The following is a 24200-nucleotide window of genomic DNA, read 5'->3' on the forward strand; positions in this document are numbered from 1 at the left end:
CAACGTGGTGCGAGAAGGTGGAGGGAGCGGGGTGGGTGGGCGGAGGAGGGGAGGAAAGGGAAAGAGCAGCAGTGGCCGTGGGAGCTTCGACGGGGTACATGGATGACAAGTAGAAGAAGCTGAGCTGGTCGAGGCTATATCAGATGCTTTGTGTTGTATGCGTCTTCTTCCTTTGGTTTTGTTCACGTCGTGTTTCTATCCTCTGTTCATGTGAGTTATAAGGGTCCAAAAAGGATAGGCACTTCAATCTTTGTCATGTCTTTCACTTGCTATTCTTCAATCATTCTTTCACACCAAAATTTCTAATGTTTCATATATACTTCCATCGGATCATTAAGATCTTCCACATATACCAAAAAATCATATTAACCACTTCTAAGTATTATTAACATTAATTAATTTAAATTTAAAATATAAAAAATATCATTTATATATTTTTATTAATAAAGTTCTAAAAGCTTATTTTACATATATATATATATATATATATATATATATATATATATATATATATATATAGTGAGTGAGTGAGAGAGAGAGAGGCAATAGCTTTAGTTGATGATTGTCCATTAAGATCTACTTATCATCATTGAAAAAATTTGATAAATTGGTTTTAGAAACACATTCAGCAACAAAAGTCCAAAAATGATGATTTGGCCTTCCAAACTTTGAAGAGTTAATAACTAAAGCTGAGACCACATTTCTATTTATGTTGAGATAAATTAATGGTTATCTCACATAAAACCATATTTCTTATTGTACAATTGATTAGTCTTATAAGAAAATCATGTGTGTAGTTTAATATATCGAAAAAAATTAAAATATAAAAATTAAAACTATTCTTAATATGTAACTAATGCCATATCATATCATAAGATAGTTTTCATTACTCTCAAATGAAAATATAATAACTATCACAATGTCTTTGACCTCTTATAAGTAAACTTAATGTACGCAATTACTAGGCAATGCCGTTGACTTCCACGTTTAGAGGCTTCTTAATTGCTTATCGATGCAAACTCTCCTTCAAATAAGAACTTGTGGTTTGGGTATGAGTTCCCTCATATACTAACTCATCTTGCAAAACTCATCTCAAATGCTATTTCTCCATCAATTCTGCCATAATTCTGGGTCATGGTCTTGAGTTCTTTGCCACTCATGCACCTATATGATTACAACCATCAATTCCATCAACCTCAGTGGCAACATTCCACCTCAATCACATCAGAGTTGACTAGAAGTTTCAAAATATTTTTCTTTCTGTTTTGATGAAGATTTCATTAAAATTAATAATGGTATCCATGCCACATATCTTATCCTTTCTACTCATCAAATACCTCAAAATTCTCTCTACATGGAATGAAATGTTGATAACATAGTCTAATCTTATTGTTGTTATTATTATTTTGATGCATATTTTAGCCATCTATATTCTAAAAACAAAGAGAAGTTCCTATTACACTTGAGACTATGATTAAGATTCAAATTCCTTTCAAATCTTAATATTGAAGAGTCTCTCACCATCTTATTATTGTTGTTATTATTATTATTATTATTTCGATGCATATTTTTGGCCATCCATATTCTCAAAACAAAGAGAAGTTCCTATATAACACTTGAGAATATAAACTCTCATGAGATCATCGCTTTCTTCATGTCACTTGTCCAAGAGTCTTGACCTACTCGTACTCCTTTCCACTTGCGCCACCATCGCTGCACTTTATCAACTCCAACAAGACAATAAGTTAATGAAAGTGGATTATGCAGATCGAATGTAGGCATCAATCAAGAAAAAAGGACGGGGAAAAGAAGAAAAAGAGGAGGTCTACTGAACTCCTTGCTTCGTGTCCTTTTGACAATGGAAAAGCTTGTCGGGCATATTGGTTTGGACATGATCTAAATCCAAGAGGCCATTGGAGTGATGAAGTGCATGCGTTGTGAGCTACGGGCCCCTACATTAGGTTCATGCACGCAGATGGCTAATCTTGCCCAAGTTATGCTAGTCCATTGTGGCATCACATGCTTGTGCAACTACATGTACCTCAAAATGATTTGACATGTCTACTATGGTATCACATTTTGGGCAATCATAATAGCAAATCCATTATGATTGTTGGGAACCTGAAATTGTAAGTCAGTTTATCTAGATTTCTATCTATATTATTTTGATAATTTAATTGATTATATTTATGCTATGTGCTTACATCTAAATGTATATAAAAAGGATTAGAGATTGAAATATAATTGATCTTTTCATGGGCGGATATCTTCCCCATAGAATCTCTACAAATAGAGAACTTCTAATTGAAAGTTCAGCAATGATATTTCAGAGAACTTCTTATTTCTTTGATGTTAGCTAATATAAGTACAAGATTATGGATATGCACATTAGAAGCCAACTGCATTGTATCATTGCAGATCAGTTCATAAGCTCATAAAAATGGTATATATAAGTGATCTTACACTTTTCTCAAGCTCTACCTAATTCCATTTACTTTTCTTTTTTCCACCTAACTCATCTTAATTGCATGTGTCATTGAGATACCTAATGCATTCATTTACACCCACTTGTTTTTTAGGCCACTTGTCATGTAGTTTATTTAATTCATTATAATAAGAAGCAAAAGTATAGTTTTAAAGATTACATATATGATGATTTTTTCTTTATACAAAGATGAGATTTAAGTCCATAATCTTACGATAAAATATCAAATTCTTTATTAAACTAATATGACCGACATCTTCATATATATATATATATATATATATATATGATTTATTTATATATGATAAGCACTTAAATGCCACACACCTTATGGAATTATCTTATACTTTGCCCACTTGTAAAGCTTATCATTGATTGCAGGTGATTCCATGAAAACTACAAGAAATCCAAGAGAGATTCTCTAACCTGAAGGTCAACTTCCCTGCATGCTTTCATGAGTAGAAGTCATCAGATCTTTAACCTTTTCCAGCTCATTTCACTGCTCCATTGTGAGCCACTGACCTTCTTTCTTCCCATGCATCTTTTACTTGGAATCCCCCATTGACCAGAAAAGGTATTTACATCAATGGAAGCTAAGACAGAAAGAAAGCTCTCTTCTACTATCTTGTCACATTTGCATGGTTGTCGTCAAAGACGATTACGTGCAACAATGCCATACCCTTCCCTCGACATTTCGAGGCTTCAACAGATAGCTTCTTTCCAAAAGTCTTCGGCAACCCACTTGTGTGCTGTTGCCTTTACAACGTGGACTCAACCCATGGACACGTCACTCGAAAGGACTTGGAAAGCTAAGACGAAACATCTCCAATCCAGTAAAGCTGTGTGAGCATGTAGTGACAATTGTTTTCCATTGGCAGGTGGGATGAACCTGGCTGATCTGCTTCAGCTTTGCAGGCTTCTCCTTCTTTATGTTCATGGTCTCTTTCCCTGAAACAGGCATGGTTGTTGGCTTCATGCATTCTTCCTGCAACTGTTCCTGTAACATGGACTCAGTGTGGACGAGACATGGTCGGGCAACATTTGCAGAGAAAAGAGAGGACATACCATGATCTGCAATGCGTTGTGGGCGAAAGCAAAGGTTTCCTTGTGACCACCACCACCACCACCACCACCACCATCACCAGAAGCTTGCCATGTTCAAAGAACTAAAAAGAAGACAAAGGGAAAACATGAAAGAGGAAATCATGGACAGGTCTCTCCGAATCTTTCCTCTTGATCTTGTGATGCCCACTGCCCATGAATCCATTTTTGTATTGTGTAGGTCTCCCTAGAATTAGAAGACGCAAGCTTTTGTCTCTCACATTCTGAGATACACCAGCAACCTTTTTTCTAGGGTTAGGGCAGTGCAAATCTTCTGGATGGACCATTCTAGCTATCAAAATACCTAAACCAAAGTACATCTTTAGCTTCATGTGGGTTTGGTGATTTGGCCATTACAGGGTTTTATAGTTAGCCATCCTCTTAGATGCTCTTGGGTGTATGAATTGGAAAACTTTGAATCGTAACATTCTTTTACATACTAAATAAATACATATAAGCTTGTTATTAGTGTAGAAATTGTGAGCATAAAAAAATCATAATATGTTGCTATTACATAGAAAAACTTTAATGCTAGAATTAAGATCAAATAACAATATATCAGATTTTCGATGTATAGCTTTGGATGTTAATTAGAAAAAAAAACTTTATTTGATTTGTAAGAACATCGTCATCGAATTCTAAAACTATAGCTATATCGATAAATAAAGAGAACTAGACTCATCTTCTCCTCTCTTACTTTCCTTCGTAGGATTACAATGATCGATAGATCAGAAACAATGGAGGATGAGAAAATAACTATTACATAATCACGTCTCCTGTTCTCGAGATCCTGTCTATTTATCAGCAAAAGCAAAATATCTATGATAAGTAATATGATAGTTTTTCCTATTATAATTTGACTTCTTTTCTACTTACTAATAACTATCAATCAAATTCAATCATATATATAATATATCTTACTTAATTAGATATTACCATATAATTTAACAAAAATCACCAAAATATGATGATAGCTTGATTGATAACACAAAGTCAAATGGAAGCTTTGGTGACCAAGGGCTAAATATTGCTTATACTTACCTAGCCATGCATAGATTAGGTTAGAGAGTATCTCCAATCTAGTCTAGGACATCTATCAGTAAGTGATTGATGATCTAAGTTTGAGATAGGTATCTAGAATGATGCTTGTGGTTCTTTCAATATTGAAGTAAACTAGAACTCCCCCATCTAGATTTGATCATCTTTACTGCAGCACTATCTATTCCATAACATCAACTATGATGCCAATCCCTAATGTCTCAACAATATGGAGTGCATTATATGGATCCTTTCCAACATTTAAGATTTGTACGAGCTAATATCTTTGGTTAAATAAAAAACATTTAAATATCTATTTATCATCTATTGTGAATCTGCCTTATCCAACCAATATCCCTCCTCACACTAATAAAATTAATTGACTAGTTTCATCTCACCACATAATTTTGTTATTTTCCTTTGTCCTCGACATAAAGCATGATTGAGCCGGTAATCATCGTATATATATATATGTATATATTTTTATCCAAGAGACATCCGATTATTAATATACAAAACTTACCACATCCTTCATTTTATTTGCCGTATTTATTATTATTATTATTATTATTATTATTATTATTATTATTATATATATATATATATATATATATATATATATATATATATCTTAGTTAATTTAGCTGCAGGAGTCCGATCTCATTCCACGATTAAATAGCACCTACGTTCCTAAACTCTAAACGTCAAACCCTAAATCCAACCCCCTTGTTTTCTTGGTCATTAAGCTAACTTCTCATCGGGTCCCATCATCGCATCCCCACGCCGTCACGCGGTTCTCCACGGAATAAGAACTCGTCGCACCTACTTTTTCTATGCGCCACACTTCATCCACCATCGATTCATCCAACTTTCAGAAATCAACGGCAGATATCTACTGGTCGCATCCGGACAAGTATGCGAGCATAAGCTTTCATCCACCACCGGAGCCGAGTGCGCCCTGACTCACGAGTCCACGCTCACCCGCCGCGCACACCACAAACCGCCAACCACCTTCCTCCACGTCACCCCTCAAACCGAATCAGTGGGGCCCGCCGGTTCCCCCCCTCGCCTTCTCCGCCGCCTTTAAATACCGCTCCCCGCCTCCGCCTTTCTTCCCTTTTCTCCCTCCCTTCTCTCTCCATCACCCGCTACGCTCGACGTCGCCATGCTGCTGCCCGTCGACGACCACTTCCCCCCCCTCGACCTCTCCTGGCTCGACCCCGAGCCGACCGCCTGCCCCTCCCTGTCCCCGGTCGAGCAGCGGAGGCTACGCCGGAAGATCTCCAACCGCGAGTCCGCCCGCCGGTGCCGGATGCGAAAACAGCGCCACCTCGGGGAGCTCCGTGCTGAGTCCTCCCGGCTCCGCGACGAGAACCGGGAGCTGGCGAGCCGGGTTCGCACCCTGGCTCAACAAACCCTGCTCCTCCGCCGGGCGAACGGCCGGCTTCTCGCCGAGTCCTCCGCCCTCCGCTTGAGGCTCACCGAACTCCGCCGGCTGGTCCTCCTCCGGCAACTGTTGACTCACGGCGGCTTTGGTTGTTTGGGATACGAGCAGGAGTTAGCGTCGCTGATCGCGTGAACTGGCGGAACTGGGAAGTTTCTGGACCGGGTCCCCTTTTTATATGCGGTGGACATTGGCGGGTGTTGTTTTGGGTGGAAGTTCCCGTGTGTAAATTACTAATTCATAATTTACCTTTTCGGGTCTAACGTTTAATAAATAAATAAATAAACAAAGTGGAATCCACTTTAATTAATATTTACGCATCGGCGTCGCGCATCGCGGCGTTCTCTAACTGCCTCAAGATTCGTAATGTATTGATGGACGACGATCGTTGCATAATCAAGAGAACACACGAATCGTCATAAAAATTTCCCCGACGGTCGGGTCTGGAACGCACGAATCTCGAAGCAACGCTTTTCTCCCATGGGACTTCAAAGCAACACATAAAAAAAAAGGAAGGATGGTGCGCATGATGTAGTGGAATCGATCTTTCTTCGACAGCTAGATCTAATGGAATTGATTGGTTTGTCGTGAGATGAGCAAAGCCGACGGCGATCTGACGTCGGTACATATTTAATGGATCGCTCACGTATCGAGCTCGGTGCGTCGAGCGTCCAAAGAAGGGATGACGCTGGCGGTGACGGTGACCGCCTAAAGCTGCGAAGCGTAGAAATGAGACCGAGAGAGAGAGACGGAGTGACGTGCGTTGATCCATTTCTTTCTAAAGCTGCTTTTGACGGCAGTGTGAGTTAAAGCTTCTGCAAACTTTTTCTTTAATCTTGGTAATGAATCTTTATTCTACTCTTAGTGACATCTGCTCTCTCTCTCTCTCTTTCTCTCGGATATCTTCTTCTTTATATCAGCAAGTTAGGGTCAACGTCCACAGCTTTAGCGTGGAGGTAATGGAGGAGAGACAGTGTTCAGTAAAGAAGGGTGAGGGGCGAAAGGTCGAAAGACGGGAGGAGGTGGAGCTGCCTGTGATACATCAGCGTTATGCAAGTCATGCATGAGCAAGCAAGACAAAGAAGATGGGCACGTCAACCATGGATTAAGATTCCAGGATAAAACGAGAGGAGTTGAACGTGCTGTTCGCAATATTCTTGATGGAGAGGATGAGATATTATGCTGATAAAAGCAAGCTCAAATATTCCTTATCATCCAAAAACATTCTAAAGCACGGCCGACACCGAAAGCAGCTTCTTCGAATTGTTGGAACAGTATTTGTTGAAGGCGTTTGGTTACTGATTTCTCGACCTTACAACTTTGGGGAAAAGAAGTTCTCAATTGCTTTCTCAATCCACTCCTTCCTTTACTCATCTTATTCTTCGTGTATTCAACTCTCTTCTTCTATCTCTTATCCCATATCTCAATCTCTATCATACATATTTTTTTCTTGTCATGTTGATCGGCTCTCTGTATTCTTAAATATTTTTCTTTTTTTTCATGTGTTTTCAGTTTTCTTGGTTTCTCTTCTAATCTTCCTTAAAGATTCCTAAAAGAAAAAATAATCATGATATAATGTAGACTATTATTTCAACTTAGATTCCTCTTTTGTGCTAAGAAATTCAATCGGCTATTATATTATTGCACAAGTGATATATTTCAAGTTCTAAGTTCAAGTAAAAGTGTCATATATTATTTAATATATTTATTTTTTATTTTTAAATTTTTTTTTGCATATCAAGATAATTTAAACCTCCCCGATCCTAAGACTAATCAAAGTTAATTTATTAATTACAATAGAAAATAAATCTCATAATAGATTATATAGATGGTATAAGGCTTTTTGTCAAAATTTCTTCCTCGTAAATCAAAAAGAGGAAGAAAAATATTTTTCCTTTAGAATTGAGCTAATGAGTTCAGAATAATAAATATATATTGAAGTTAGTGAAAATACACTAAGTTAACAAATTTTTTCTCTGGACCTAGAAAACTCGACCCAAAAGATATGAGACCCTAAATGCTCCTATGTCAAATGGGTTGAACGACATGCTTCAAACCTCTTTGTAAAAGCTTTGAAGTATATCTTCGGAGGGTGGGACAAATGATATGAAATATTCTAGTAATCAATCCCTTCCTGCCAATTAGTTGCCATAAGGGTGCTGATGTAGAAAATAAAGGCCTAGTCACATCCGACAGGACAATGACATAAAGATAACTTAGTTTATTGGCCCCGTGAACAATAGTCCATAAGAGGCCATTATGCTAGTCTTGTCAGCCTCCGTGGACAGTTGTCTATAAGCGACTGTTGGGGTCCTCCCTCTCCCACTCTCCTCGGTCGACTCTTGTAAATAAAACGTTATAAGGGACATGTTATGATTATTACATATTTATTGCCTTCATGGACAGAATGCTAGAGGGAAGGTATTACGATTGTCACATGTGATTTTCGATTATGAGGCAAGGCTTTACAATCATTATAGGTGATTTCCTCGACTAGACGAGTATAAAAGTCGACTCGACGCCAACCTAAAGGTCGGATCTCCCAGAGAATAACTCTTTTATACTACATATCTCCCCAAATCTAACTTAAGTATTAGAGAGATCGGGTCGAGAAACACCCCCCAATATTAACCTTTGTACGAGAATCTATCAACGAGTCAGATTTTACGTGGGCCCAATCTCGAGCTCACATCAAACACTTAGACTCCACCTGAAAGATCACCTTAGAGTCGTCTCACATGCTTCGGGGTCTGATCAACCATCTCATAGGACTACCATATGGGTTTCTCAAACACCCTTGTGCCTTCGAGTCCAAATTGAATCGGATTGACATACAGTCTACGATTTGCTCTTCACAACACCCTCCAATAATCTTATTATGAGATATTATGGGAGTATTGGAAACGAAAATTTTACCATATCTTTCGCCCCAAAAGCCTTTGCATGCACATTAAACTGTGTATACAAATATATATATGAACAAATTAGAGGTCAACTATTGTTGCGGTCTCAGCATTCTTCGCATGCATATATATCCCAACTTTACGACGACTGCTTATTTTCCAAAGGATTCAAACGCACGTAATCTCCTAAGAATGTGTTCGAGTGGTCTCACTGACTCACGCAAGAAAAGTGGCTTTAGAATGGATTGACCTAGCTGATGTGTAGGATGGTCCTGTGACGGAGATTTCACGTGATTCGTGCATTTTCTTAGGGCTTATCCTAAAAGTTTTGGGACTCTTCCATCTGCTTTGTGATCGAGTGGACACTATGACTGTTGCCAACTATGTTTACTCTCTGATTCCTTTACATTTTTTGTGCATGCAAAAAAGCATTGCTGTGAAATAGAAAAGGAGGATAATGACTTCATGGGATAGGTAGAAGTTAGATTACCATATGGATAGGAAAAATGGAGAGAAAACGAGAGGAAGGAGAAGAGGGAAACTAGAAGAAGAAGAGAAGAGAAGAGGAGTGGAGAGGAGAGGAGAGCTAAAAAATATAAATCAATTCAAAAAAATAAAACTATAATTATTTTTAGAAATGTTTTATTAGATCTGTGGTTCCATTGATTGAGTCATCAGTTTGCAATGTTAAGTTGATGATGACCAGTTTGATTTTGATAACTATGATCGTGTGAGTGTGACACGCACATCTCGAATGATAAAACACATTACAATAAGCTTTTGTTGGGTAGGAAACTAAGCAATAAATGAAGTTTTATAGCACTTCTAAGTTCATTTTCCTAATAAATTTTATTCTACAGTTTTCTATAAAATAAGCATTATTTTAAGAAAGAGTTTATTTGATCCATTATTTTAGCCTTCTAATCTATTGTGATTGTTCTTATGTATCGCTTAACCTATTTGCTAACTACACAATAATAGAGTATTAGTGATTAAGACATTTGCAGTCTTGAGGTCACAAAGATTGGATCCTTTGGCAAATGTTTAGTATGCACACTTTATGATACTTGAATTAAAGGAGTAATTTTTTGATAAAAAAATAGAAAACTTTTATGGATATATGACTGAAACACCATTTTCCAGTATAATTATCACATTTTATTTGCTCAAGAATTTTTAGTTTATATATATATATATATATATATATATTCCCTTGCAGAGGAACAGGCGGAATTGTTGGCCGCATCGAAATCAACGCTGACCCGTAATTCCCTCAAAATGCAATTCTCTGAGTTCTCTAACCAAACAGATGGTGGGCATTCCGAAGCCTCTGTGACGAACGCACACAGAGAAGTCTCCTGATCAAACGAGAGAGTTCGAACATTCAAAATGCAATTCTCTGAGTTCTCAAACCAAACAGATGGTGGGCATTCCAAAGCCTCTGAGACGAACGCGCACAAAGAAGTCTCCTGATCAAACGAGAGAGTTCGAACATCTAATTTTGCAAGCCAAATAAACAACACCAAAGGCAACATAAAGATAACCAAAGTTACATAACGTAAATTAGCACACAAGTCTCATCATCCATGGATGATGAGGACGACAGTAGCAACGCAGGCTTTATGCATCTGGAATCCAACCGCATACCAAATCCAAACGATCGTTTGGGGCAACAGCGAGGGGCGGATCAATGGATGGTGCAGGTGGACGAAGAGGAGGGATTCTTGTCTGCCGCTTTGTCATCGACGACGGCGCCACCGCCGGAAGACTGGGCGAGCTTCACGCCCGGCCAGTCCCGGCACATGCAGTGCTGCCCCTCGGCGATCCGCTGGTGGACGGACGCGACGTGGCGGCCGCAGCCTCCCCAGGTGGTCTTCCCGCACTTGCCACACTTCACCTCGTAGCACATCCTTGCCCTGTCTCCGATCTCTGCACAAGAACACTTCCCTCAAAGCTAAGATATGCTCTCCATCCCCGATGGACGACCAATTTATAGCATTTCAACCATAAAAGACGGAATGCTAGCGTCAGTGGTTCGGTGATCCTTAATATCCATGTACCTTGTGAACAACAAGCGGTGGATTCAACGCCACGATTTGTCCGTCGCCTAAGCCGCCGACAAGGAATTAAGACGAGAAACAGCAGATTCTCTTTCACGGGGCGGATTCACATTTTGGGCAACAAAGCTTCATGTCCTTCACTTGGAAGAGCCTTTGTCCTGTAACAGTGATTTCGACCTTCTATCAATGGGCCGTACTCCATGTACAGTGGAATGTGTTTTAATGCACCGCCAATGTCGTTACCAAGGTTTTAATACCCATTCACCATTTCTTCTACCTCAAGGAGTCGAACCGGCGTATCAACGATCGAAGCGTAGGTTTAACCGTAAAAATACAAATATGATCACATGTTATGTTTAAAAATAGAGCTAAAAAGTATCTTATCCCGATTTTCTGATGGTACTATCGCTTGTAGTATGACACTGAGCAATACTACCACCTGACAGAGCTCGGTCTTAGCTCGGAGACCGAGCTCTGACGGTGCCACCGCTTGACAGGGGTGGTACCATCGCTATCAGCAATGCTGGCGATACCACCGCTTAGATCATCTGAGAGACTGGGTTGTTAAGATCAAGAGCACTAAGAGGGAGGGGAGGGGTGAATTAGTGCAGCGGAAAACTTTCGATGTTTAAAACTGCGTTCGTACGATGAAATCGTTTCCGACGTAAAACCGTTTTCGGATGTTTAAGACTGCGTTCGTACGATGAAAGGCGTGTAGCAAAAGTAAAGAGGAAGTAAAGCACATATGGAGGTTTGCAATAAGGTAAGCAGTAAAAATAAATGCAAACCAGAGAGCACCACAATTTTAGAGTGGTTCGGTCAATCTTGATCTACATCCACTTTTGGCTTCCCCCTCCGACGAAGTTACCGATGTCCACTAGAGGCCTTCCTTCAATAGGCGAAGGCCAACCACCCTTTTAAAGTTTCACTCATTTTGATGGGCTTAGGAGACAACCCTTACAGTAATTTCTCTCATCTCTTGAAAGATAAAAACTTGGAAGAAAAGAGAGAGGAAAACTTCTAGCCTTTACAACACTTTTGAGCTCTAAAAATCACAGAGTAAGATTGGATTTTCGGTGTCTTTTGGTTGCCCTTTCATTGCTACAAGGGTGGGGTATTTATAGGCCCCCAACCAGTTTGAATTCCGAGCTCAAAACTGTCATCTCTCGGAATTCTAGGGTCTGGCGGTTGCACCGCCTGGCAGAGCTCAGAGACTGAGCCTCTAAGCGGTGCCACCGCCTGACAGGGGCGGTTGCATCGCCCAATCTCGCTCGGAGACTAAGCCCAAGCGGTGCCACCGCTTGACCTGGGCGGTTGCACCGCCCAGCTTTCCTGGGAGACCATCTCTTGGGCGGTGCCACCGTCGACCCTGGCGGTGCCACCGCCTGGCAGGAATTCTAGTCTGAATGGGTTGATCCATTCGACCCAATTTGGGTCTGTCAAGGGCCCAATTGCCCCATGATTAAGTTAATGGGATCACCTCTCATTCCTAACTTAATCTACATGCTAACTACGATATTTCTTAAGACATTTACTACAACTTGTTCCGGTGCGTCAATCGCTTCTTCCGACGAACCTTCGGCGATGCTCCGACGGACTTCCGGCAAACTCCTGGACTTGCGATGATCCACTTGCCGAGTTTCGACGAGTTTCTTTGGCAAGCTCCTGGACTTCTCGGATTTGTTCCCGCAGAACCTCCGACGACCGTCCGGACTTCCGTCGAACTCTCGAACTCCCAACGTGATCATAGTCTTGACTCCGGCGCAACTCCTGCTGCATGTCTTACTTCTATAGTAGTTAATCCTACACATATAAAACAAAACTTCGATCGAGACAATTAATCCTAAGCAATTAACCAAGTTGTCCGGCATGTCATTGGTCCCTCGACGCTTCGTCCTCTCCTGCGGCCTATTGCCCAATCGGCTAGTTGACTCTGTAATTCCGATATTCTTGGCACAATACCCGCTCTTCTTGGCCCGATGCCCGAGTCCACGGCCCGAAATCTTCTGTCGATACGTTGACTGATCCACCGGCCCGACGTCCAATCTTCTGACATGTTCCTTCGGCACAACATGATTTTTTCTGCTTTAATTGTATCATCCTGATCGAAGCATCCTACATCACTCAAAACGTAGATTAAATTATAAACATATATTAAGTGGTTTCATCATCAAAATACGAGATTCAACATGGGTCTTACAAGCGGTGCCACCATTGGTCAGAGTCCAACAACCTAGTTGGGCCTTGTATTCGGCCCAAACTATCCTAGCTCCAAGTCCAGTTGGCCCCTAACAGAGTTGATGGGATTACCTCCCAAATCAACTCTAATTATCATTCTAACTATGATTAAGGCAAGCATGGTCTGGTATGTCGATTTTTACTCGGCGATCCTCCAGCGAACTTCTCGGCGGGGCTTCTGGCGAGCTTCCGGTGAACTCCCGACCAACTCTCGGCCAGTCTTCCGGCATGTTTCCGACGATCTCCCGATGAGCTTTCGGTGATCTTATGATGAACTCTCGGTGAGCTCCCGGTATATCGTCTGAGTCTTCGACTCCGGCCCATCATCTGCTTTACGCTTTACTACTATCGTAATTAATCTTGCACACTTATCTCAATACATGGATTAGATCAAATAATTTATCAATTAATTTCATCATCAAAATTCGAGATTCAACACTTCCTTCCCCTGCTTGAGTATGGAAAGCGTTGCCATTGATAGTCATGAGTATATATTTCCAAGAAAGTGTAGTTCGAACTTCTTCGTGAGCTAGGCAAAAGAATTGATGGGAAGCGACTTTTAGTGGGCATTTCATTCTTGTGCTAGGCCTCTTAACATGAACAGAAAGGGGCAGCACATCAAAGTGCTTAAAGTGTCGTACAATAACATTTGGACGCGAAAAGCTATAATCTGCTCTATCGATTCAACATTACTATCGAATGCCTCTAAGGACGAGAGGCAGAAGTTCGCTGGAATCGATTCCACCTAGATTTTCTAAGTAAATAACAATCGACACATTGTGGGGTCGACAAATGTTTCTCATTTTGATTATTGGAACTCTCGTCTTATCTCCTCCAAATATCGATCTATCTACTGTAGTTAGATTTATAAGGAATCTTCTATCAACTTTGTCGATTGGCCCTCAATTCAGGCAAGATAGAACGATGGTGTGATCCATCGAATTCTATGGTTGGGAATCGAAGTGCCCTCTCAATCGATGATTCGGTAAGTCTTAGGTGCTCTTAGGATGTCGATTTCATGTCTAGTGTCGATCAAGGTGGAGCCGATGATGATGGCTAAGCTGGTAGCACCGCTTGCTACCATACATATTAGCATACATATTAGCATCTGCATTTGCTAAGTGAGATTTAAGAACACTTTGACGGGAATAAGCAAATGATTCAATGCGTGAGTGATTATGTTTGTGACATTAAACCCTTCCTCTAGTATAAAAAATAATAAGAAAAAAGTTGTTAAGATTATAGTCAAAACACTAAGCTCGTTGAGAGCTTGTCACTTGTGTGCCTCATATATACCGTGGAACTAATGGGTAGAATCAATTTCTCACAGGAGTGGTGTAAATTATGATTTGCATCCTCAAGTACCATAAGTTTCTCACTAATCAAACGAACCGATAATAAGATCAGCATATAGAAAATATCGAAATTTAAGCACACATAGGACTTAGCGTACCAAACGAAGCAGCGTAACTGACAATAGCACAAAGTCCAAAGTGAATTAAAACGGAACCGGTGACACACTCCTGACCCCAGGACAACACGGAACACAGCCAAGAAAACGACTCGGAAACTTAAAAGTAGCGGTGGCAGCTGTAGTCGACAAACACAAGGCTTGCGAACATTGCTCGCTTAGTATTCATCCCCTTCATCGCCTTCATCACCCTCTGCAGACTCTGCGCCAACCTCCTCATAGTCCTTTTCCAGTGCAGCAAGATCCTCACGAGCCTCGGAGAATTCCCCTTCCTCCATGCCCTCGCCAACATACCAGTGCACGAAGGCCCTCTTGGCATACATGAGGTCGAACTTGTGATCGATACGTGAGAAGACTTCAGCGACGCTGGTGGAGTTGGATATCATGCACACAGCCCTCTGTACCTTGGCCAGATCGCCCCCGGGAACAACACTGGGTGGCTGATAGTTGATGCCGCACTTGAATCCAGTCGGACACCAGTCAACAAACTGGATGGTCCGCTTGGTCTTGATGGTAGCAACAGCGGCATTGACATCCTTGGGCACCACATCTCCACGGTACATAAGGCAGCAAGCCATGTATTTCCCGTGGCGGGGATCACACTTGGCCATCATGGAAGAGGGCTCGAAAGCACTGTTGGTGATTTCGGCAACAGAGAGTTGCTCGTGGTAGGCCTTTTCAGCGGAGATGACGGGAGCATAGGATGAAAGCATGAAATGGATCCTTGGATATGGGACCAGATTGGTTTGGAACTCAGTGACATCAACATTCAGCGCGCCATCAAACCTCAGCGATGCAGTCAAAGAAGAAATGACCTGTGTAACAGCAAACTTCATCACGTTTACTGCCGAAAAATATTTAAGGATTCATTAGGTAGGGATTGTAGACCTGAGAAACAAGCCGGTTGAGATTGGTGTAGGTGGGGCGTTCGATGTCGAGAGATCGCCTGCAGATGTCATAGATTGCTTCATTGTCAAGAAGAACAGCCACATCAGTGTGCTCCAGAAGGGAGTGAGTGGACAGGACACTGTTGTACGGCTCAACCACCGAGGTGGAGACCTGAGGTGAAGGGTAGACCGTGAACCCCAGCTTCGACTTCTTCCCGTAGTCGACAGAGAGGCGCTCAAGGAGGAGAGAGCCAAGGCCAGAGCCAGTTCCTCCTCCAACAGCATTGAAAACAAGGAATCCTTGAAGGCCAGTGCAGTTGTCTGCGAGCTTCCTGATGCGATCGAGGCAGAGATCCACAATTTCCTTGCCGACTGCAGGAATACGCGCACAAATGTCAGTAAACATCACTGGAATTGCGTAACGCACCACAAAGAGGATGGGAAGATGGATCAGATAATTACTGGTATAGTGGCCTCTAGCAAAGTTGTTCGCAGCATCTTCCTTGCCACTGATGAGCTGCTCAGGGTGGAAGAGCTGGCGGTAAGCTCCAGTTCTTACTTCATCGATGACAGTGGGTTCCAGATCGACAAAGACTGCACGAGGAACATGCTTTCCAGCGCCGGTCTCACTGAAAAAGGTATTGAAGGCATCATCACCGCCACCAACGGTTTTGTCACCAGGCATTTGGCCATCAGGCTGCACAAGTGGGCGGTATCAACACAGGCAAACAACATGCATTGCTTGGGACCAGATCTACAATGTTTTGGGAACAAAAAAGCTAGCAAAATCTATGCATTGATTGTGCAAGGAAAATACTATACAAACACCTCTAAATAATAATCATATTGCTCGAAATTGGCAGGAAAGAGAGAGTTGATGAATAAAGCCATAAATTTCACAGATCTACGATTATTTCATATTAGCAATCCAGATCTGACCATGTAGACACGATCTGGTATACGAAGAAACAAATGTTGCAAGTGCATTCTGAAAAGAGTACTATCTGTTGACAAAACCGCGAAAAGAATACATTCTACAGTGTTCGAATAATTAGCATGCCTACTGAAGCCCATATTTACCCACAGATCTACACCAATTGCATGTCCAAGACCAGAGATTATTGTCCTTCAACGATCAAATGCGCCTTATCAGACTTTTTAATGAGTAAATATTTGTTGAAAACGTACATACATTGATCATTACTTACGTTCGCCCATTAGCCTCAAAATATATCAGAACTCAAGAACATCAATGATAAACAATGAACAAAGCGCCAAAACCAAGAAGCCTGTGAAGATCTGAGAAATAGCTATTAATACTCCAGAGCCATACATTAAGTACGCAAGTACAGATCTACCGCTCAATAAGTGAGATCAAGCGAGAAAAAGGCCAAAATACGTCAGGAAACACAAATTAAACTGCAAGAACTCAGGATCCAACCACTAACCACGGAAATTTCATAGATCTAAACAATGTGTGACAGATCTACTAATCTGACACTTATAATGCCTAAAACGAATGATGAAAGAGAACAAATAGATCAACCACCGATAGAAGGAGGATATCGAACCTGGATGCCATGCTCGAGGCAGTAAAGCTCCCAGCAGGCGTTGCCGACCTGAATCCCGGCCTGCCCGATGTGGATCGAGATGCACTCTCTCATTTTCGCCGATCCAAGCAAAAAAGACAAGAAGAGGTAGATCAAGAGAAGAGAGAGCAAATGTAAATGTAGAGAGCAGGCGTGTGCTAAGACGCCTAAGGTTGTCTGCAAGCCCTCGCGTCCCTCGAGCGCCTTTTATAGGACAGAGGGGGTGGCGGAGCGCGATGCTAGGGCTTCCCCTCCTAAACCGGGGTTAGCTTACCGTGGTTTGTTAAGCTGATCTGGCCATTGGTTAACCGCCCACGTCGAAGGTTTAACGTCTATTTTTGGCGCCTGAATTCGATTTCGAATTCCAAATGGACTCGCCGCCGTACAAAAATTACGATTCTCTTGCCACTAGATGGATGTGGATCTGACGGACAATGCCGCGTGGAGATTGTTGGCGAGAAGATGCGGTGTGATACATCGTAACTGACCTTCTACTTATGACGGTTATGGCGGACCTCCTGGGGCTGCGCTTCGGTCTTGGTCTACGTTGGTTAGACGGGCACGTCATGACAACCGATGGGACACCTCAACGCAAGACCCGCTACCATCTACTTTAATCAGAAATAATTTAATTTAAGTGACTAATTCCAACTAACAAGATTAGAAAATGTTTTTTTAATTTTTATAAAGCGTTTTCGTTTTGATTTATTTATGTTAGTGTTAAAAAAAAAGAGACATCAACGAGTTAAAGTCTATTTTATGTGACGTAATTTTGATCCTACTATTTATATATATTATATATATATTATATATATTTACTTACGTCTAAAATAATTTATATATATTTTAAAATATAACATATAATCTGATTAAATATGAGTTAATAGACGTTATAGTCTGATTACGTGATATGCTAACTCACAATAAATTATTAATATAATAATACATATAATTTAAATTTAAAAAAGGATTAATATCAATTTTAACCATTGTGATTATGGTTATGAACCAATTAAGCTCTTATGGTTTGTTCGTGTCTAAAATAATCTTTATATTTAAAATATATATATATAGTATATATGACTCTCCTGTTAAGTTTGAGTTAAAAGACGTTAAAGTTTATTTACGTGATATGCTGATTCATAATAAATCATTAATATAATAATATATATAATTTAAGTTAAAAAAAACCTAAACTACCATTAATGGTAGTATGAGGCATTATCGTGGAATCGAACACCACTAGTAGCATCGAGTTGTTGCTACTTAACAATGCATCATACGCACGTAACCTCTCTCACACTTATGATGAGCTCAAGAGCTTCCCATCCTACCTCAAGTATATGTGTGTTGACGAGTTCGATGCTAGGCACATGATAGTCTCTTAGTCCCTTTTCCTCCTCTTGAGCATCTTCATCCCTACCGCCTTTCAACTCGTTCTCTCTTGTGCCCTCACCCGTCATGCTTATAATGTGGTGGTCCAACTCTCTCTCACTTCTACCTCCGACCTCTCTTACCTTTATCTCTTCGCATTCGTTCGTCGTTACGACATCTGTCACTTCATCTTCTTCAATAAGGTGGACCTTAAATATTTTTTTAAACTTAAATTATATATATCATTATATTAATGATTTATTATGAGTCAATATGCGGTAAGCAGACTCTAATGTCTATTAACTCAAACTTGACGAGAATAGCTCTATGCTATGTTTTTTAAAATATAAGAGTTATTTTAGACATAAGTAAATCACAAGGGCTTAAGTGGTCCATGACTAAAATCATAAGAGCTAAAATAAATATTAATATTTTTTAAAATTAAAATTACATGTATCATTATATTAATGGTTTATTGTAAGTTAACATGTCACGTAAGCATAGTCTAATGTCTATTAACTCAAATTTAATAGAAGAAACTTATATGTTATGTTTTTTAAAATATATGAGTTACTTTATACGAGTAATAAGGGCCTAAGTGATCTGTCACCAAAATTATTGGGACTAAAATAGACCTTAACTCTCCTAAAGAAGATGAAATAAGAGAATAGTGATGACAGAAAGAGTCATATTATATATTGAATTTGATTTCAGTTATATTTTGAATTGATACATTAACTTTGATTAGTCTGAATTTGATAAATCAACACTATTCGATTTCTAACAAACAGGACTAATAGTCTTAATAGTTTTTGTGTGACGGTATTGCATGCTGGTCTTCCTAATATGAGCTAACGAAGTGTTTTTCCAAATTTCTCCGATCATATATTTAGACAAGTTAGAGCACATAAAGTGCATGTCGTATGTATGGGATGAGAACTTTTTCTCTCATCTATCGAAGATTCTAGTTTCGGATGTCTTGATTTTTAAAGGTGCTTGTTTAACTACTTAATAAATTTTATATTCGTTTTAAAAAAATATCTTAGGAACATTAGCCAAATGCCAATTATAGATAAGGGGTGCAACTCTAAAAAAAAAGATTAGCATTAACATACAAAGCTCACATATTATATGAAATAATAAAGCAGTAAAAGGACAAATGATGACTGCAAATCATGCTCGATCATGTTCAATGTCAAACCCGATAACATGAGAAACAACAATGTTTCATCGATTCAAAAAACCATTTGGAGAACTCAGAAGTCAAGTAGAACAGTAAAAAATCCTCATCCCACAGCTTATGGACTAATTAATAGATATAAAACTATCGATTCATAGATATCAATCTCTGATGCTCATAATATTATGCATAAGACCTTTTACCATCAATTTCTTGAGTTTCTCATTTTAGACATGAGTAAACGAGGAATGTAAGAATCCGAATCCATGGAAGACACCCCACACAATGATAGTTATGATCATTAAAATCCTATCAATTTTTTTTCGCAATTAGCTTAAGTACATGAAACACAAATCAATGTATTTTCATGTTTGTCGTCAAAACTATCCCAAAAAAAACAAGAGCTCAACCTAAATATTATTAGCCCTCTTAGTAACCAACAAGCTTAAAGCGAACATTATCAACTAAATATTGATAGTATTATTTATTGAATCTCAAATTTTGATGATGAAACCAATTGATAAGTGTTTATGATTTAATCTACATTTTGAGTGACGCATGATGCTTCGATCATGATGAGACAATTAAAGTATGAAGAATCATGTTGGGCTGGAGGATCGGTCGATGTATCGACAAAAGATTTCGGGCATCGGGCCAAGAAGAGTGGATATTGCGCCAAGGATATCGGAGTTGCAGAGTCAACTAGCTGATTAGGCAATAGGTCGCAAGAGATGACGATGCGCCGAAGAATCGAATGAAGCGTCAAGGGACCAATGACATGCCAGATAACATGATTAATGCTTAGTATTAATTGTCTAGATCGAAGTGTGTTTTTACATGTGCATGATTAACTGCAATAGCAAGGTATAAAGCAAAATGAAGTCCCGAAGGCAAAGACATGATTTCATTGGGAGTTCGAGAGTTCGTCGGAAGTCCAGACGTTTGTCGAAAGTTCTGCAGGAACCAGTCAAGAAGTCTAAGAGCTTGCCAAAGAAGCTCATCGGAACTCGCCAATAGGATCATCGTGAAGTCCAGGAGCTTACCAAGAGTCCACTGAAACATTTCCGAGAGATCGTCGGAAGTTCGCTGGAAGCTCGTTGGAAGAAACTAGACTTACAGACTTGTTTAGCTTAAAATATGTCTTAGAAATCGTAGTTAGCATGTAATTGTGATTGGAATTGGGCCAAACCAATTATGGGCTAATTGGGCTCATGTAAGGACTGTGTTTGGCCCAATGAGAAGCCCAAATAGTGTCCCAAGAAGTGGCATTATCGTGGCACAGTCCCCGAGACTGTATTAGGCGGTGGTACCGCCAGTTTGAGAGATCGTACCACCCTTGGCAAGGTGTCAGGCGATGGTATCGTCCAGCACAGTGTAAGTGTCAGATGACACTGGCGGTGGTACCGCCCAACATAGGTGGTGGTACCGCCTAGCACAAGCGGTGGTACCGCCTAGCACAGGCGGTGGTATCGCCCAACACAGGCGGTGGTACCGTCCGTACCTAGGAAACCTGGGATGAGATGTTTTTAGGCTCCAAGTTTGAATCAACTTGCGGCCTATAAATTCACCTCTCATCCCTGGTTAATATACACAAGCACAGAGAATTTAAAGTGGAAAAATGCTGTAGAAATATCTTGTGAGAATTCTCCTATAGTCTAAGTGTTAGAATAGCTTAAGAGACGAGTGAGTGCTTATAAAGATTGACTCCTAAATCTATAAAAAAGAGAAGAGGGGTGTAAGAAGGAGGTTGATCTTCGTCTATTAAAGGAAGATCAATAGTGGATGCCAGTGGCCTTGATGGAAGATGAATCAGTGAAGTGGATGTAGGTCACGACGACCGAACCACTCTAAAATCTGGTTTGCATTTCTATTATTGTTATTTACATACTGTAAACTGCTTTACTTACTTAGTCACTACGCTTCCAAGTTATTACCTTTACGAAACGGTTTTTCGTTGGAAACGGATTTAATCGAAACGAAAATATTTAAATAAGACATGATTTTATCATTTTACGCTGCATTAATTCACCCCCCTTCTTAGCGTTGAACCCCTTTCCTAACATTATTGGGATGATTCCATCATCTATATCTAAGTTTAACCTAAGTTTTTTCAATTTTTAAGTATCATATGTCAGACGATTCATTCATCTGCATCGACGATATTATGTTGAGATATTTTTTAAAAAAAAATTACTTTGAAAGAAAGAGAAAAAGTCGCATGTATATCTTATCTATATAAAGTTTTTTTAAATGAAATGTTAAATGATAAAACTTTTTTTCTTTTTTAAATCAATAATGTTATAGCATGGATGTCATGTCTCCGTGGGGAGAAACTAGCCATGCTACCAAACATGAAAAAGAAGGTGACTCTCATCAAATAGTTCTCCAAGCACAAATCATATCGACGACCCTTACGAACGAAGACACCGAAAGAGAGGATGAACTCAAACTTTCATCATGACCTTTCGAGCTAACACAAAACCAAACGAGAGATGTCAATGGTTGTTCTCAAGACGCAATACGGCGGCTTGCTAGTTTTCCCTCAGTATATTTCTACCTCCATAGATAGCAGTCACAAAAAGTCTAAGGTAACTCACTCACTCACGTTATAACCGAGTTAGTCTTGGATATAGATTAGGAGAAGAGTAGACTCAAAGATAGAGTCAACTATATGTTGGTACATCATGAACTAGTCATTAGCAGGTCTTAAATTGGAATTCAGACAAATGCCAACTCGTGCTACACGTTCCTGTCGGATACCTAAACAAATAGGGCTCAGCCCCAATAAACCCCCATGGTTCTGTTAACTTGGGATTCTATGTAATCTTGAGATTTCATTCATTTATTCATTTTAAGAACGTAAACATTCAATCTCAACACGTACCGAATCGAAGTCTCAATTAGCTAATGAAATATTCGAGTCTTCGAGAACATTAATAATGCTGTGGCCGTTTCCGATCTTAAATGCCAGTTGGATTTACTTCGACATCAATTCATTTGTCTCGTAGTGAATCGTTTGACTCGGTCAGTCGTCCCAATTCCATCAGAGTCATGCTGACACATAATCCAAGCATGTCACGCTCACGTGCGGGCCAGCGGAAGGAAACCTGGCCATCCTGTTTTGTTCCGAATAGCCCACTAGTTGGGTGGAGGAGATACGATTCAATCACACGGAAAACGACTTAACGCTAATCGTCTACGTTACTTTGACTCAATGATGGAGCCGTCAGCGAACGTGTTTTGACGCGCTGCAGCTCTATGATTCGAGTTTGTCTAACGAACTCTCTCCTCGCTATCATCACTGCGTGGGAAGAATTAATTGGGCTTCTGTCCCAATAAACATGTGACTTCTAGTAATGATTTGGCGCGTCGCGGTGGGGTTCGGTGAACGTTTCGGATGTTATGTTTGCCAACCGTCGGACTATCCACGTTGGGTACCCGAGTCGGGACATACATATCGGCACGAAGTCTACGAGAGGGAGGAACAAAGTTTGAACGGGTACAGTCGATGGGGCATTCAGTGGTCGGTGACGGTGTGATGTTTGTTCCCATTGGATGTGGTGTCTACTTCTTGCTGTTCCATAAGAGAAATTACTCGGAAATTTCGGTTCCGGTCACCACCACCACTAAGCGACGGTTCAGTAACAGCCGACGCGCCCGTCTTCGTCTTACCGTAACGCGGTCAAGGAAATTTCCTATATATATATATATCCACAAAATAAGTCATGCCGACTGTTTTTTATTATCATTTTCACGTTTTGTTGACGGTTTCTTTTTTTCTTTTAATGCTACGTTTAGTTTTACAATCAAACTTTGGTGTCCACCGTCCAGTAAGAAGAAACTATAATAATTTGCTTGTTCATTTAATTTTAGATTAAGTTTACATTGTTTTTTATTTGAAAAAAATATTTTTTTGATTTATTTACTAGTTTGACTGAATTTTAAAAAATAAAAATAATATTTTTAATAGAAAAAATATTATATCAACTAATGTAGATAACGTCCACATGTGAGTTTGAATACAATATCTATGTAGTACAATAATATATTAATAAATCTGATGAAGATTATATATAAATTAAAAGTAGTAGAAACTCTTTGATTTAAAAATAAGTACTTCTTGGCAGTCATGTCACCTACGATTCCTCCAATGAGTAAACAATTACTCAAAGAAAAACTATGATGATTAAGAGTAATTTATTAAAATTGACTCGGGTATTGACTTAAAGTAGGACTTAGTGAATATTAGGTCATGAAAGTCTACGACCTAATATTAGGTCCTGAAAGCCACGACTTGGGTCACGATATGAAGCTGCGCTTTAAAGTATATATATATATATAATCGAAAAAAAAATAAACACACCCCAAATGCAAAACAAATTTGACTCAGTCGACACTGCCGTCCAAGTTAAACGTCTCCTTCGGGATCC

The 24200-nt window shown here is 39.9% G+C and overlaps 2 protein-coding genes and 1 long non-coding RNA gene across 4 annotated transcripts; 1 reads left to right on the top strand and 2 right to left on the bottom strand.

Annotated features, from left to right (window-relative positions):
* Positions 1 to 5743: 5743 nt before the first annotated feature.
* Positions 5744 to 6385, top strand: LOC103976220 (basic leucine zipper 4). Its single transcript, XM_009391431.2, has one exon. It carries the CDS (start codon positions 5790 to 5792, stop codon positions 6201 to 6203), a length of 414 nt encoding a protein of 137 aa, XP_009389706.1. The 5' UTR covers positions 5744 to 5789; the 3' UTR covers positions 6204 to 6385.
* A 4056-nt stretch (positions 6386 to 10441) lies between these two features.
* Positions 10442 to 11171, bottom strand: LOC103975303 (uncharacterized). Its single transcript, XR_670950.3, has 2 exons — positions 11032 to 11171; positions 10442 to 10900 (listed from the first exon to the last, which is right to left on the bottom strand). It is a non-coding gene; the product is annotated as an uncharacterized LOC103975303 (long non-coding RNA).
* Positions 11172 to 14648: 3477 nt separating this feature from the next.
* LOC135606012 (tubulin alpha-2 chain) lies at positions 14649 to 17405 on the bottom strand. 2 transcript variants are annotated; one of them, XM_065096710.1, is made up of 5 exons: positions 17199 to 17405; positions 16090 to 16324; positions 15629 to 15999; positions 15097 to 15555; positions 14649 to 15008 (listed from the first exon to the last, which is right to left on the bottom strand). In XM_065096710.1, the coding sequence occupies exons 1-5, from the start codon at positions 17289 to 17291 to the stop codon at positions 14841 to 14843; spliced, it is 1326 nt and encodes a 441-aa protein (XP_064952782.1). In that variant the 5' UTR covers positions 17292 to 17405; the 3' UTR covers positions 14649 to 14840. The 2 variants fall into 2 exon arrangements, with proteins under 2 accessions (XP_064952782.1, XP_064952781.1); XM_065096709.1 differs by having other exon boundaries at positions 14649 to 15555; positions 17199 to 17404.
* Positions 17406 to 24200: the final 6795 nt, after the last annotated feature.

This window comes from Musa acuminata, chromosome BXJ2-2 (assembly GCF_036884655.1).
Source record: "Musa acuminata AAA Group cultivar baxijiao chromosome BXJ2-2, Cavendish_Baxijiao_AAA, whole genome shotgun sequence".
NCBI lineage: Eukaryota > Viridiplantae > Streptophyta > Magnoliopsida > Zingiberales > Musaceae > Musa > Musa acuminata.